At 33.3% G+C, this 16,083-nt stretch overlaps 1 protein-coding gene across 3 annotated transcripts in view; it reads left to right on the top strand.

The window, feature by feature from the left end:
- The window catches only part of CSMD3 (CUB and Sushi multiple domains 3), an 891,194-nt gene that overhangs the window by 592,270 nt on the left and 282,841 nt on the right, over positions 1 to 16,083 (top strand). For all 3 annotated transcript variants that reach the window (XM_045861257.1, XM_045861256.1, XM_045861255.1), the window contains one exon: positions 10,148 to 10,317. In XM_045861257.1, the coding sequence (XP_045717213.1) occupies positions 10,148 to 10,317 (170 nt within the window). The remainder of the gene's footprint in view (positions 1 to 10,147; positions 10,318 to 16,083) is intronic.

Raw genomic sequence — 16,083 nt, 5'->3', positions numbered from 1 at the left:
CTGGTTCTAAGCAATTTAAGTTTATAATTTCTAATTCTCACTAGTGTAAGAGAGATTTTACTTAATTTACTGATAAAGAAACTGGGACACCAGGTTAAATAACTTGCCAAAAGTCACTTACTTGGCTTGTAAATGGAAAAGCTGGGTTTTTGAAGTCAGGTGAGTCTGAGTCCAAAACCCACTCTCTACATGCACAAAGTTGTTATGTGAAGCTGCAACTAGAGTGGTCACTCTATGAAGCCTCAATGGGTGTCTTTTCTCTGGTGAAGTCCCCTGATTCAAAACCAGATTGCAGGATAGGAACTCAGTTTGGCAAAGCACTTCCAGTGGATTTGCATATGCCAGACAAAATTGATTATATGAATGTATTAATTTATTGGGAGAGGAATATATTTTATTCTACCCATCACAATCTTTATAGTCATTTTCAGGTTTTTCTTTTCTAACATTATGTTTCCAGGGATAGCAAATCAGTCATCAGAAGGGGGCTTGATAACCTGAGGGTCAGAACAAAGTACCCTAGAGGGATATTGCTCCAGGGCTGTGATTGGAGCTTCCAATGTCACCTCCCCTGAGCTGCCTTATCCCAACGCTCACACAAACACACGTTGACACACAGCTTCATGACACACTGAATACTCCCATTACAGAGTTTCTGTGTATCTGTCTGTTCCATGGACAGCTACATTCTCGTTTTTGGAATTTCATTCTCAGTCTTACTGTTAACCATTCCCTCCTAAAACAAAGTATTCTATTTCAAACCAAGAGCTATACAAAGTTAAAAATTAAAATTATTTTTAGTTTAAACCTCATTTCCTGTATACCTGTTAAGGTGTTTGTCACCAGGATTGGACTTTGAGTGTTTAAAAACCTCTTAAGAACCAATTTAGTACACAAATAGTACCTTTTATACATGTCTGCTAATTCATTTTCAGATGCTTAAGTTTAAAATGTTTAAATTTTAAAGTACTCTACTGCTATTCTCATGGTTCAGCATAAAAATTAGAGTTGTTGAGTTAATTCATTTCCTAAACTTATTTATTAGAGATTAGCATAATTAGAAACATAAAGTGGGAAACATCTCTACTCATAGTTACTGAGGCTAGAAAATAACAAGCCGTTTATTAAACATGTTTTTAAAGTTTTGACCTAGTTTAAAAAGACATGGAACCTAATTTAAGATTAGCACTCTAAGGGACTATTTTAATTAACACAGATTTACTGAGTATTCACTTAATAAGAACCACTCTGGGGTGGGCACTATGCCGGGTAATTGAGATATAGTATCGTTATAAGTTCCTTTACTTCAGAAAGCCAACAGTCTAAGGATGTATAAACAGTAAATGGGCATTTCTAATAGAGCATGATAAATGCTATAAAACAGGAGGTTCTTCCAAGAGGAAGCGATCTCCAATTGAGACTAAGGGATGAGCAGGTGTTAGATACATGGATGCTGGGTGGGAGAATGGGTGTGAAAGGAAGAGAAAATATTCAGTTGAGGGGTAACGTCTCCTGCAAAGTCCAGTGTCAAGAAGAATAACACATTTGTGGTAGTATAGGTATTGACAAGCTGCTTGGCTGCTGTTCACTGAGATAGGGTGCAAAAGGGCACAGAAGGCTGCGAATTGGGATGATGAAGTAAGTACCTTCAGTTTGGAAATTTGAACTGCTTATAATATGTATACATGGAGATAGGTGGTAGACAGCAGCTTACAAATCTGGAGCTGGATAAAGAGAATTAGATTGCTATAGCAAATGGGACTTTTTCATAATTTCTGTTTCTGATAATTTATTGTTGGTGTACAAAAATGTCTTCAATTTCTGAATGGTGACTTTTGTATCCTGCTGTTTTGCTAAATTCACTTACTAGGTCGAGTAGTTTTTTGGTGGAGTCTATAGGGTTTTCTATGTACACTATCATGTCATCTACACACAGTGACAGTTTTACTTCCTCTTTTCCAATTTGGATGCCTGTTTATTTCTTTTTCTGGTCTGAATTGCTGTGGCTAGAACTTCCAATACTATGTTGAATAGAAATGGTGAAAGCGGACATCCTTGTCTTGTTCCTGATCTTAGTGGGAAAGCTTTTCGTTTTTGCTCATGAGTATGATGTTGCCTGTAGTTCTCTCATATATGGCCTTTATTATGTTGAGGAATGCTTCCTCTATTCCCACTTTTCTCTGTGTTTTTATCATAAATGAGTGCTGTACCTTATCAAATGCTTTTTCCACATCTATTGATATGATAATGTGATTTTTATCTTTGCTTTTGTTTATGTGATATGTTATGTCTATTAATTTGCACATATTCTACCATCACTGCATCCTTGGGATGAATCCCACTTGGTCATGGTGTATGGTCTTAAAAGTGTATTGCTGGATGTGGTTTGCCAATATTTTGTTAAGGATTTCAGCATCTTTGTTCAATAGTGATATTGGCCTGTAGTTTTCTTTCTTTCTTATCTCTTTATCTGTTTTGGGGGTTAGGATGATGTTGGCCTCATAAAAAGAGTTTGGGAATATCCCCTCTTCTTGGATTTTTTGGAATAATTTGAGGACAGGGGTTAGCTCTTCCTTAAATGTTTTTTTTTTTTTAATTCTCTTGTGAAACTGTCTGGTCCAGGTGTCCGGGGCTTTTGTGTGCTGGGAGTTTTTTTGATTACTGTATTAATTTTGCCAGCTGTTATTGGACTGTTCAGGCTTTCTGCTTCCTCTTGATTCAGAATGGAGGGAGGAGGGAGATCACAGGGGACAGAAAGGGAAAGGATGAGTCAAGGAACATGTATAAAGGACCCACGGACAAAGACAACAGGAGGGAGGATTGAATGTGGGAGGTGGGGGTGGGTAAGTCAGGGGAGAGTGATAGGGAAAAAATGGGGACAACTGTAATTGAACAATTAAAAAAAAAACTTGAAGGCCTAGTAAACTTAACAAGAAAAAAAGAGAACTATATTGGAAATATAGAATTGGGAATCATAGATGTTTTAAAATTTATTTTTCAATTACAGTTGACATACAATATTATATTAGTTTCAGGTGTACAACATAGTGATGAGGCATTTGCATAATTTGTTACATGATTACCTTGATAAGTCTAGTACCCACGTGGCACCACATATAGTTACTTACAAAAATAATATTAACTGTATTCTCTATGCCATACTTTACATCCCTGGGACTATTTGGTGACTACCAATTTGTACTTCATAATTCCTTCACCTTTTCACCCAGCCATCCCCCTCCCCCGAACCTCCTTCTAGCTGGCAATCATCAGTTTGTTCTCTGTGTCTGTGAGTCTGTTTCTATTTCATTTATTCATTTATTTTGTTTTTTAGATTCCACATGTAAGTGAAATCATATGGTATTTGTTTTTGTATCTGATTTATTTTACTTAGCACAATATCCTTTAGGTTCATTCATATTGTTGCAAATGGTAAGAATTTATTTTTTATGGCTGAATAATATTTTATCATATGTATATACCACATCTTCTTTACCCAATTGTCCATTAATGGGTGCTTAGGTTGCTTCCATATCTTGGTTATTATAATAATGCTGGTCCCATGTGCTAATTAAAAGAATGTACATTCTGATGCTTTGGAGTGAAATGCTCTAAAAATATCAATTAAATACATCTGACCTAAGGTGTCACTTAAGGCCTTCATTTTCTTGCTGATTTTTTTTCTCTGGAAGATCTATACAATGATAACGATAGGATGTTAAAGTCCCTTACTATGACTGTATTACTATTTACCTCTCCCTTTCTGTGTGTCAATCTTTGCTTTATGTACTTAGGTGCTTCTGTGTTAGATGCATAAATGTATACAAAGGTTGTAACCTCTTGTTGGATTGATCCCTTTATCATTATGAAATGTCCTTCTTTGTCTCTTATTACAGGCTTTGTTTTAAAGTGTATTTTGACTGATACAAGTACTTCTATCCCAGCTTTTCTTTTGATCTATATCTATCTTCTACTTTTTACCCCTTTCTGAGAATCCAAGCATTTTTCAGTTACCCAGTTAAAAAAAATAATGTTTATAAAAACTTTCTTAAAAAAACATTTTTAATGCTGCCAAGTAATAAAATCATATTAGAAGTTCTCATCAATATATTCAATCTTAACACAATTTATCATTTTTCACAATTTTCAGATGCTCTTTTCAAAACACTTTAACATCTCTGAAATTGGCATGTATCCCATAACCAATGGCTATTATATATTACTGTCAACAGTTTTACTTTCTTAGAGGCATGTAAATGAATGATACCTCCTACATTCTATGGTGTCTTAATTTGAAGAAATAATGTAGAAATTGGATTTGGAACATAATGGGTTCAATTAGCTGAAAAACAAACTAAAAATAAAACTAGAAAGCTAGGCACATTCACATATATGACAAGAAGAAATGGCTAATTTGGATTTGACAGCTTGAACCCACTCCCCTCCTGTATGAACACAATCATGTATTACCGTTATTTTTCACTGGTTGGAAACATATGGAAAATATATTTCTACTTAATTCTACACCTTACTTGACTTAGCATACCATATGTTTCCGTTTAAAAGCTGAATTTCTTGAATAATCCAAGTCAAGTTTATTTTAACTGTTTTTATAAAACAATTTTAAAAATAACCTGTGGTGCTATCAAAATAACATAAAAGAAAGAATTCAATTGCAATGCAAATTCTTAAAAGTATCTACACACTTCACTCGTTATAGACATTTTTCAAAGTTTCCAGCCAAATTACAGAAAAGCATTTTACCAGTTTATCTGGAAATATATGACTGTGTGTAAACAATAGATACTACCAGATTTGCCTACCACAGTAATGGAGATTAATGACGCATGGGCTGCTCTGTTTTTCAGTATGTGAGGGAAAAAAATGGAATTCAATGGATACGCCAGCTCTCTTGTATTTCTCATTGTAGCAGTGACTCTTATCACCAGATTCCAGCACACATATCTCCTCCATTCCAGTCCGGCTAAGGCCACGTTTATCAACATACTATTTTCGAGTCTGCAAAGAGTTTTATATTGGTAAATCAAATACATTTCTTAATTTGTTTGTTTAAATAAAAATATGTTATATAAACAGGATTTTTGTCTTTTACAAAATAAAGGCATCATAATAAGTAGGAAGTATTTATAGTCTATTAATTAGTACTGAAGGCATTTTCTTAAAAATATTTCCCTAGTACTCTGCTAAATTATGTAGTATTTTGATATTATTAATTTCTATGATTTCAAGATGGCCCCCCAGTTCAAATCAGAGGAAAGAGACATTATCAGCTATTAATACTTTAACATTGATTATTTTGTAGGAAATTGTATTAATAGCCACAGGCTTTAAAAGTTAGTGATGTTACCAAGAACATGCAATTCACTGTAGATCAAAACATGAGGGAAACAGTTGCTGAGATTACATGAAGGTAGGGAAAATGTGCTTATCTTACTTCCAGAAACCCTTGCAACCCCTGAACCCTGATGCACTCGTGTGAAAACTCAGGCACTGCCCATGCGTGGTCAGTCACAGACTCAGACTCGTTCAGTTACAGCTGCATACAGTTCAGAAATGTCACTATCACTGGGGAATGATGACTACTTTCAATTTACCTCTGCCACTTGAATTTCTAGGACTTCTTTTACTCAAACTCCTTTGTTTTTCCATGTAGTTAGTTGTTTTATGTACCCATATCTTCCTAGGATCCACCCTTCTTTCTTAGGCTAGCTATTCTGCTGGTTGCTCTTTTTCAGTTAACTTTAAGATGTCTTGAGAATATTCAATCACAGTTTGCCAATACTCATATCTTCTCATTTAAGTATGCTTCATGAAAACTTGCTGTTATATTCATGTCCTATACAATGAGAAGTTGTAGTTATGGTGTTTTTCCCAGACATGCATAACATTGCAGCCATGACTATTTGTGAGAATTATCTTTGATAATTCAATATGACATTATTTCATTTATTTCATACACCATTGCTGCAGCCCAGTGCTTGAAAGAATCATAATAGTATAATTCCATATCACATTATTTTTTTTTCTTTATTTGGGTCCTGGAATCACATCACTTGGGACTTGAGGTGATGCTTACATGCAGAGAAAAGTGCATGTACAAAGGCCAAGAGTATGAGACTGTGGCAAAGGGCCAGTAGTTTAGGAAAACTGAATTGCAAAGGCCAGGGGAGAGAATGATAGTTAATAGCTAGAAAGCTAGACCGTGTTCACATTATAAATGGACTTGTGTGACATTCTGTGGACTCTGACTTGCTGATGATGAGTAAATTTTAGGTGCAAAGTGCAAGATCAGATTTGCATTTGGAAAATATCATTGTGTCGGCTTATTACACAACAGAGATGGAAGCATGTGCCTTGCTAGACTTGCTAGACATATGGTCACACTGTTCAAAATTTGTTGTGAATTTCAACATTAAATCTTGTTCAGTTTCAACTGACAAACAAGACTGCTGCAGCTGAAATGCAGAGATAGAGCTTATACAAGGTAAATGTTAGTGCTGCATTGGGTACTGGGAAGCCAGTGTTTGGTAAATTTTAAATTCAAAGATAAAACCAAAGGTTGGATTCCATGTAAAAATAAATTCTTTATTAATCACCTAGCTTCTGGAGTTCAGTTCTTTGGTTCAACAAGTTCCTCCTTAACGTACTGTTAGTCAATAACTTATTAAATTCCTTACTGAAAAAATGATGTGTCCATTTTCCTGTACATATAAGTAGTACATTCTGAAAAAAAAGTTTTTTTTAAGATTTTATTTATTTATTTTTAGAAAGAGGGGAAGGGAGGGAGGGAGAAAGAGAGGGAGAAAAACATCAATGTGTGGTTGCCTCTCAGACGCTCTGCTCTGGGGACCTGACCTACAACCCAGGCGTGTACTCTGAGTAGGAATCGAACCAGCAACCGTTTGGTTCTCAGGCTGGCACTCAATCCACTGAGCCCCACCAGCCAGGGTTGACTTTTTTTTATATATTTTATATTTCAAGATCTTCCTTTCAAATGAAATAATCATTCTGAATGTTACCAATTATGTATGATGAATTACAGATATATACATTATATGAGTATGTATAAATATACACAACTACTTCTCTAGTCCCATAGGATAATTATCAAAGGTGCCTCCTTTCACACTAAAAAGTATGTAGATTAACACCATGTGCAATGACAGATGTAAATCCCAGCTCTGACACAGTCTATTGGGTTTCAGCAAGAAGGCTCACTTTGGTGTCTTCATCTATAAAACGGTCGAAAAGAGTTTTTTCCCTGCAAGTTGTTGTGAGGAGTAAATGTGGAATTGGCTTCATTGGCATTGAACACAGATAGTTGCCCACAGCTCCAAGCTGAGAAGGTCCCTATGCTTGGTTTAGCGCTCTGTTGGTTTCCTGAAACTGTTAATACACATCAACAAGGGTCAGTGTGTTTTCCTTCTGCACTGGGCCCCACGACTTACAGTTATCCTTGATTAAATGAAAAATGTGCCAACTTAATTGACATTTTCTTTCTTAATTTTCTTTGTTCTGGTTTAAGTCCTCATTTTATTTTACCAAATAAGAAGTCCTTCATATCCATTTTAAAGCAACTGAAATATTAAAGTATAACAAAAGCAGGTTATTTTTCATACAATAGCAAACCTCTTTTAAATTATACAGTATAAATCTAATCATGTTTATGGCAGAAAGTTCTAACAGCCTATTCAAATGTTGGAAACTGAACAATAAATTATTAGTATATTGTAAAAGATAGCTGAAGCAACTTTTTACTGAGCAAAATCTTAGTTTTATATAAGTTGTTAAAATGATTTTAATATCATAAGTGACTCTCCAAAATTAGGAAGAATCCTCCAGCTTTTCATATATATAAGTATCTGTATACGCCTGGATAGTCACATTAGGGACAATATAAATATCCAAATTCTTTTGTGTGTGTGTGTGTGTGTGTGTGTGTGTGTGTGTGTGTGTGTGTGTATTACATGGTGCCAGCATTATTATTCATATTTAAAATACTCATAATGATAACTTTAATTTATGAAGCTGCTGTCATATGCCAGCCCTTTGCTAATGTTCTACAGGTATCATCAGTGTACATGTATTTTCAATTCATACACAGACAAACCGAACATCCGCTGAGGAGGGTGTTATTATTCCCGCTGTAATAATAACACTATTGAGGTGTAAGATAGAGAACAAATAACTTGCCAAAAATATGCAGATAGAAGATACAGCTTAGTTTTGAAAACTAAACCTCCAAAGTTTAAAGCATGAGCTCTTAATCAATATATCAATGTTTTGCAAACTGGCATCAAAAATATATTGTCAGATCCCCATGATTTTATAACACTTTAAAACTCTTCACATTCTCTATCAAGCTTATAAAATTATGTTTGCATTCTGGATCATCTGTATGGTTCAATACATTTATCTTCTTGTCCTCACAAGCATACCTAGATTCTAATAAGCTAGTGAGAAGGAAAGGAGGAAGATTTAAAATTTAAACGATTCTTTTCCACTAAGTGAAGGACTCATGGTATCGTTTTACACTATACCCATGAAAGTTTCTCAGCAGCTCAGAAAAGTGTAAGATACAGAAGAATTGAACCATCACACAGCACAGTATAATGAAAGACATAGCAAACTCCAAAAGCCAGTACTCTGGCAGCTGGCTCTTTATTCACATTGCCGAGGGCAATTTAATTTCAGGAAGACACAATCTATGCCACATTAGATACTTGTCGCTCTTATTTTTATTTTAATTATTTTTGGAGTTTTTTATCCTGTGTTTGTGAACTTGGTTTGGTGTTATAATCATGCACAACTAACAGCATCAGGACCTATCTATTTTTATATTTGAACATATTTAAGTAACAAAATAATTTAAATCAGTATTGGGAGTCTGTAAGGTTTGTTTTGTTTTACTTGAAATAAATTTGAAAGAACTATATTAGGCTAGATTTCTTCATGTGACTGAGTTTTAGCATCACATCATTAGTTTTTATTATTTTATACTATGTTGATATTATAATGATTGCGCAGTCTTGATCGTTTTCATTTTCTCATTAGGCTTTTTTTCTTTTGCCTTAATTTTGTTAACGTTCAGTCATTTAAAAGGTAAAGCAGTTCATTGTCACTCACCTTCTTGTAGACTTCCTATGACTGTTCCCATGAATTATTACTTAAAAAGTCTTATTTCTGGAATATAATGATTATATACATTCTGGTTAGTTAATCCTTTAAAAATATAACTTTCCCAATGGTAACGGTAATATGAAGCAAGTTATTAGATAAGATTAAAAACAGAGTTATTAGTTTCTGAGATATAAGGAAAGTGTTTGGGGATTATAAGGCCTTGTTTGACATTGCAATATTGCTACAATCTTTTTAAGAAATAAGTTGAAATTAAATTTGAAAAATAAGTAAGAAAATTCTAATTCTCTCTGAGTAGTTAGACATGTCTACAAATTTTGCATAATCAGTCCTGGAGAATTAGCAGTACCGTACACTGATTAAGAGAATGCTTTAAACTATTCTATCTTTTAAACTGAAAGGTGATACCATTTCTAAAGACACCCAATTTATTATAATTATTGGTTAGTGGGTTTTACTTGTTATATATTTTTCCAAGGCAATGTAGTATTCATTTACTTTTTTGTTACTGAAGTTCTTGGATTAGGAGAATGCTGACTATTGGGAGGAAAAAAAGGACAAATTCAAAAGTAAAAATAAAAAGATCCAATTAGAATCACTACAAAACAAAATTAATTTCTCAACTATTTTACTTTAAATAATTAAACTGTAAGTTTAAAAGTAATAAATTAAAGATCTAGAAACTTAAAGTATATTCTGAAAATCTTTTGCTCTCAGACTTTCCCCTGCTATACTTTCATGGGGAAGGGGCTGAGGTACTGAAATTATTGTATATTTCCATTTATGTACAAGTGTCCTGACCACGGGCAGTTCTTCCCATATAATATTTGAGGCAATGAATCATCTACAGCACATAGCCATTCTGTACATTATTTTCCTGTTAGGCTCTAGTTGAAATGAAATACATTTACACACTCATACATTACATTACTTGAAAATGGTAATGCTTTCTATTAAACTGTACTTCAATATTCTGTTTTACCTGCAGCTGAATGTGGCGCGTCTGCAACAAGTAATGAAGGAATTTTGCTCTCTCCAAATTACCCACTCAACTATGAAAACAACCATGAATGCATTTATAGTATTCAGGTTCAAGCAGGAAAGGGAATCAATATTTCAGCCAGAACATTTCATTTAGCACAAGGAGATGTTCTTAAGGTAAGTGACATCAGACATACTTGTATTTTGATTGTTCCTAGTCATTAAGTATACATTAATACATATATATGCATATATAATCAACTATAAATTTTCATTTTTATTTTCTTTTTTATTTTCATTGAGATAAAGTGTTTTGTTTCTAATGTTTATAAGTAACCTTTATTTTATGATACAAAAAGTTTAATGTTTTATTAACATCAACACAAAAACATTTTCATGCCAGATATCTTATATTTGATAAATATGTATATATAGATAATAATTAAAAGAATAGTCATTTATTCAAGAAATATAGTCATAAGTGTTTTTATTTTGCTGTTTATTAAAGTTATTTGTGTTGATAGATCAATAATTCTTTGCAAATATGACTATAAAATTCATATTTATGAATATATAGAACTAAAAATTCAATATTTATAAATTATTTTTAAACTAACTGTTAATAATAAACATTTAGAATAAAATTAATTACTTGTATTAAAATTTGGAAATAATCAGGTATCTTTCTCTAAAAGATTTAATTTTAAGCAAATAAATATTTCCATATTTACTGATTTTTATTTTTTTAGGTACGGTTTTGATAAATATAATTTATATATATGATTAAAATAAAAGTAAACATAATTAACATAAGAATTAAGTAAACATAAATAACACAATTCTATTTTCACAATCTTGAAAATAATTAAGATATCTCAGGTTGACTTATCTCTTATATAAGCAGTGATTTTAGTATGTTGGTTATTTTCTTCTTTTAAAAAAGAATATAGATTATTTTAATGATAATTCATGGTTCTCTAACACAAACAGTACTGTATGCATGTAAGGTTTACAGACATGGGAAAGATTTCCTGCAGTACACCTAAATACATAAAATTTTGGTATTAATTTTAGGTCCATTTCTGTTTTTTGCAGTTTTGTTCATCACACTAAATATAGGTGGGGGAGGGGAAGTATGGAGACATAAAGAGTAGGGTAAGCCCAGCCACTACTCTGTAACACACAAGCAACATAATAAACATGTATTTCTGTCATAAAGCCAGGAAATACGTCCCCATTTTTTCTAGAATATTTGTTTTCTCTGGGATGCTGAAATATATGCATTCTTTTTTCATGAATGAATGCATGAGTAATGTATGCATGAATAATGTTTTTTATTGGAAAATTAATTGGGAATAACAGCTTACATCTCTTAAAAATAAAATAGCTCTTATGTGTTCCTCGGCGTGCCCTCTGACTATAAAGTCTTACTTGTATTGGGTATGGGAACATGCACTTGTGACATGTGTCACCTTGAGGTAGCGTAGGACCTCGGTAATAAGTGACAAAAGTGAGGGGATATGATGGTGAGAGATAAATGCAGGCCAAAAAATATCAATTTAATACATTATTGGATTTCATTAAATAATGAATTCCCTTCATTAATGAGGGGATAGAAATTTATATACCTAGCAATTTTTAAGATTTTTTTGGTAATTTTCTTAGAGTAATTCCCAAAACTGAAAATATTATATGCTAAATATTAAAATAGAAACATGCAAATTCAATAGTCCCCCTACTGGTAATCTGCCTGGGATTTATTCTAAATTGTTACTTTAAAATAACTTCCACAAACCACTCTCTAGAGACAGTTTGGGATCATGGGCTTTTACACTCCAAGTCTGTCTCCATGGTCTCTCCATCAGTGTAAGACGTAAATTGCTAATATGGTACCTAGTTCTGCCCATTCATCCCATGGACAACTAATAGTTCACAAACACCTAATGGCACAGGTAGAGTTAGGCAAGCACAGGCAGTCAGATGTGCCCTCTGAGGAAAAAGGAAAAATTCTCAGATTGTGGATGGAGCCCAAGTCCTCTAAGGATGAAAGGTCATTTGTCTTAACTGCAAACTAGTCCCTGAGAGCTAGTCCCAATCCCCAGCACTTTCTAATATCAAACCTAATAGAATCAGTTCTCTCCCCACATTTGGCCTAAGAGATAAGAAGAAATGAGTAAAACAATAAACAGCCTGTTGTAGAGTCCTTTGCCCCATTGACTGAAAGAACTTAAAAGTATTATTTTCTTTATGTGGTAGGATTGGCCACATTCTCTTGTAATTTTATATAAATACTGGTTTTGGAAAGTGGGTTTTTTTTTCTGGTAGTATTTACACTAGGACATCACTGTATTTGGGTTCTAATAAAGACAAAAACAGCAACAGAAAATATGTGTATGTGTTTATCTATTTCTAAATACACACACACACACTTTTCCTTTCTGAGAGCTCACAATCTGGGCTGCTGCTCACTTACTCATGCTCTCTCTTCCTCCCCCTTCTTTCCATGAACTACTTTAGTTATTTATAGCTACACTAATAAACTTTATAGCAAGTGTAAAGGGTCATATGACCCTTCTAGGTAGTCTATTCCTGGTGCCACTGACAGATTTTTCTGACTCAAGCCTGGGAAAACTGTTTCTATTGGTCTGCACTTAGGGTTATGTATTTTTATAAAACTCTCCAGATTACTTGATGACCCCAGGTTTGAGAATTACAAGTATATCCTTCTTTGGTTCTACTCTTTTCAATGGGCAAGAATACTGACCTTCCTAAACCCTCACTCAAAATATGTAATGTAATTAATTCTTTCAATTAACATTTATAGGAGGTGTTTGATTAGATGTCGACTCTAAACAATTAACAATGAAGAGTTCTCATCGTCAGCCTGATAGGACAAAAGTTGAATACCAATCAGAAATACTGTTCCCATTTTTGTTGCTGTTTAGCAGAGACAAAATTCAAGGAAATCTTTCTATCAAAGTGAGCATTATACAGTTTAAGACTTATTTCTTATGCAGAATGTAGACTAAAAGGGTGATTATTGAAAAGAGACAGCAAAATAACTCAAAATTGATTTTGAGATTCCAAAGAAAGGGTTAGGACAATTGGTGTCATGTTTATGAAAAATTTGATATTTGAAGAACTTGATTAATAATATCTTTTAGGAGTGTGATAAAGTTATTAATGTGTTATTGTTGTTGTTTTCTAAGATGTATTATTTTCAAACCATTTTCCTAACCTATATGTGATCATTTGGGTGTGCCACTTCTAGGGGCCTATTGTTAGATTTTCAGTAATTTTGTGAGCTTGGTATTATATATAGTCACTATTAAAAATTGAATTAGATTACTATTAAATTTATTTACATTTAAATTATAGTAATAGCAGAAGTAATGAATACACTTTAATATCCTAATTATTTTACTACTTTGACTATCTGTGTTTTTATGTTAGTTATGCATATTGTATCTCTGTGGTGGACATAATATATCCAAGTGGGCATCCCTTCCCAACTCTACGTTCAGTGATGTTCCATTGCTAGGGCGATCACGGTCACAGTCGAAGCATTTATACTGCAGAAATTGGCAAGCACCACAAATCCTGACCTCATTTATTGTTTTGCTCATTATCTGTACATTGTAAGTAGTACCACAAATTGAAACAATACCTTTTCTAGTATTTGAAAAGGTATCAACTATTCAACTTAGAAAAGTTGTTCATATCATTTTCATACCAGTTAACTTCTGCTATAACTTTTTTTATATTTCACTTTTGTCTAACAAAAATATCAAGTCATATTCATTTAGGAACTACTGTTGTTTGTCAGTTGGCAATGAAAAAGTGTAGATAAAATAGTTTGGCAAAAAAACATTGAAAGCACTTTGTAACAATCAATCAACTCTGTGGGACTTATAACAATGAATATTGTGTATTTTATTACTATTTTTAAATTGTGTGCTATATATCCTTTAAATCAGGGATTCCCAAATGACAGTCTAAGGGGAAAAAAATGGGCCTGAGACCTGTTTCTGTAAGTAAAATTTTGTTGGGAGAAGGTCACGTTCATTCGTTTACACACTGTCCATAGCTGCTTTTGTGCAGCAATGGGAAGACTGAGTAGATGCAACAGAGATGTTCTGACCCCAGCAGTCTAAAATATTTACTATCTCATGCTTTTCAGAAAAAGTTTATCAACCTCTCCTTATGCCAATAAAAGTTATTTTTTAAAAAAGTGTATGAACGTATACACTCCCAGTTTTGTTGGTTTGAGAGCTAGTTGTTAAACATTTTCCAGCGAATCAGTGAGCTCAGATGACCACCACACATACATACCAACTCTGCTTATTGCTGTTCGCTGCTAATCCTTTATCACTCCTTCCAAAAGCACTCTAAATATCCATTAGCCTAATGTGATGTGTTATGCCTCACAAAAGCCTTCAAGCTCTCTTCGACTGATGATCACAGAAGTGAAATGATTAATGATAGCCCACACAAAGTGAACCATAAAGTTGGGACGTCAACTTAGTTACCTAACAACACAGCTAATGCCCCTGGCTGTTTGTTGTGCCCCCAACTCCCTCACTAAAATGTACCAGCTCTTATATCTGAGAAACACAATATAGCTCTTCCCAAGGCACAAATATTTGAATGCAAACAAAAGTTCTCTGCTCTGTTTCACATTACTTTTGGAGGAACATATAAGGTGTAAAATATAGTCATTTTTGATTAACCATTGTAAAATGTATTCTTTCTTGTTCATTCACAATTCGGTATCTTACTCTGTTAGAAAAACATGTATTTACGTTTCCAAATCAATCTATAAAACAAATGATCAAAAATAAAAATTCTAATGTTCATGAGCAGGAATAATTTGGAGGTTTGTACACATAAGTACACATGTATTTCTCTCTTTTGATTTTACTTTTTATGTACTTTCTGCTCTCAGGTTTAAATCACATCTTTCTTGCTAATTCATTGGAAAAATGACTGACTGTATGCCTTCTAATCATACACGTATTATAAAATTAACAACAGTTTTGAGGGTTGATAATCAGTTCATTAACGTAGGGTTTGACCTTCCAGATTTAGGAGGCTCTGTACACCATAACTAATTTAGAGGCCTGATCCATTACAAAAGGTTTGGTAATTGAAAAATGGCAATATTAAGTTCTAGTCTGTTCCACTGTTAGACTACCAAATTAACTGCAACCTTTTAACAAACTAGAGTCTTATCAAATAATTTTATTAACATTATAAAATCACTCAGTGTCTTTCATGATATTAACTCTTAAATTGACTTGAAATTCCATATTTGGCATAAAAATAAGTCTTCAGGGTCTGAATTAGGTGCTCAGTGACTAAGAATGTTTCTGTGGGCAACACTAAGAGTCTGTTCCCTTCCAACGAAAATGTGTTACACAGTTATCTAATTTTTTAACTTTCTAATTTCTGATAAAATTAGATATTGATTAAGATATATGCTGAAAATAATGATAATATTAATTTACAATGCATCGTAAAAAGAAAAAATAGGCCCATTTATATAAAACTATTCTTAAAGGTCCTGATTTTAGTAAGAATAGAATTGTGACAAGTAACAATCCCAAATAAAATTCCTCATGCTTCTGCATGCTTCTGATCACCCCAATAATGACTGTTATGGTAAATTTACTTTTAACTGAAAGGTACATTTTTTTATGATCTCTTATTTGTGTGCTTTGTACTCATGTTTCCTTCAAAAGTAATTTGTTTTTGGCTACACTACATTGTCCTTCCGTGTTGCCTTTATGCTTCCATAGTTATTTGAATACATTTGAAGGATTTTATTTACCAGTTAAACAGCATCACCTTATTACTATAAAATTATTCTTTTCCAAAAGCCTTCTGAACACTTGCTTTTCATTGGATTTAATAATTTTGTACATGCTTTTAAAATTCATGGTT

Source organism: Phyllostomus hastatus, unplaced genomic scaffold (genome assembly GCF_019186645.2).
Source record: "Phyllostomus hastatus isolate PE091 unplaced genomic scaffold, TTU_PhHast_1.1 phas_scaffold_21, whole genome shotgun sequence".
In the NCBI taxonomy this organism is placed as follows: domain Eukaryota; kingdom Metazoa; phylum Chordata; class Mammalia; order Chiroptera; family Phyllostomidae; genus Phyllostomus; species Phyllostomus hastatus.
The sequence above is the reverse complement of the archived record's forward strand: the minus strand, read 5'-3'. Positions and strand labels throughout refer to the sequence as shown.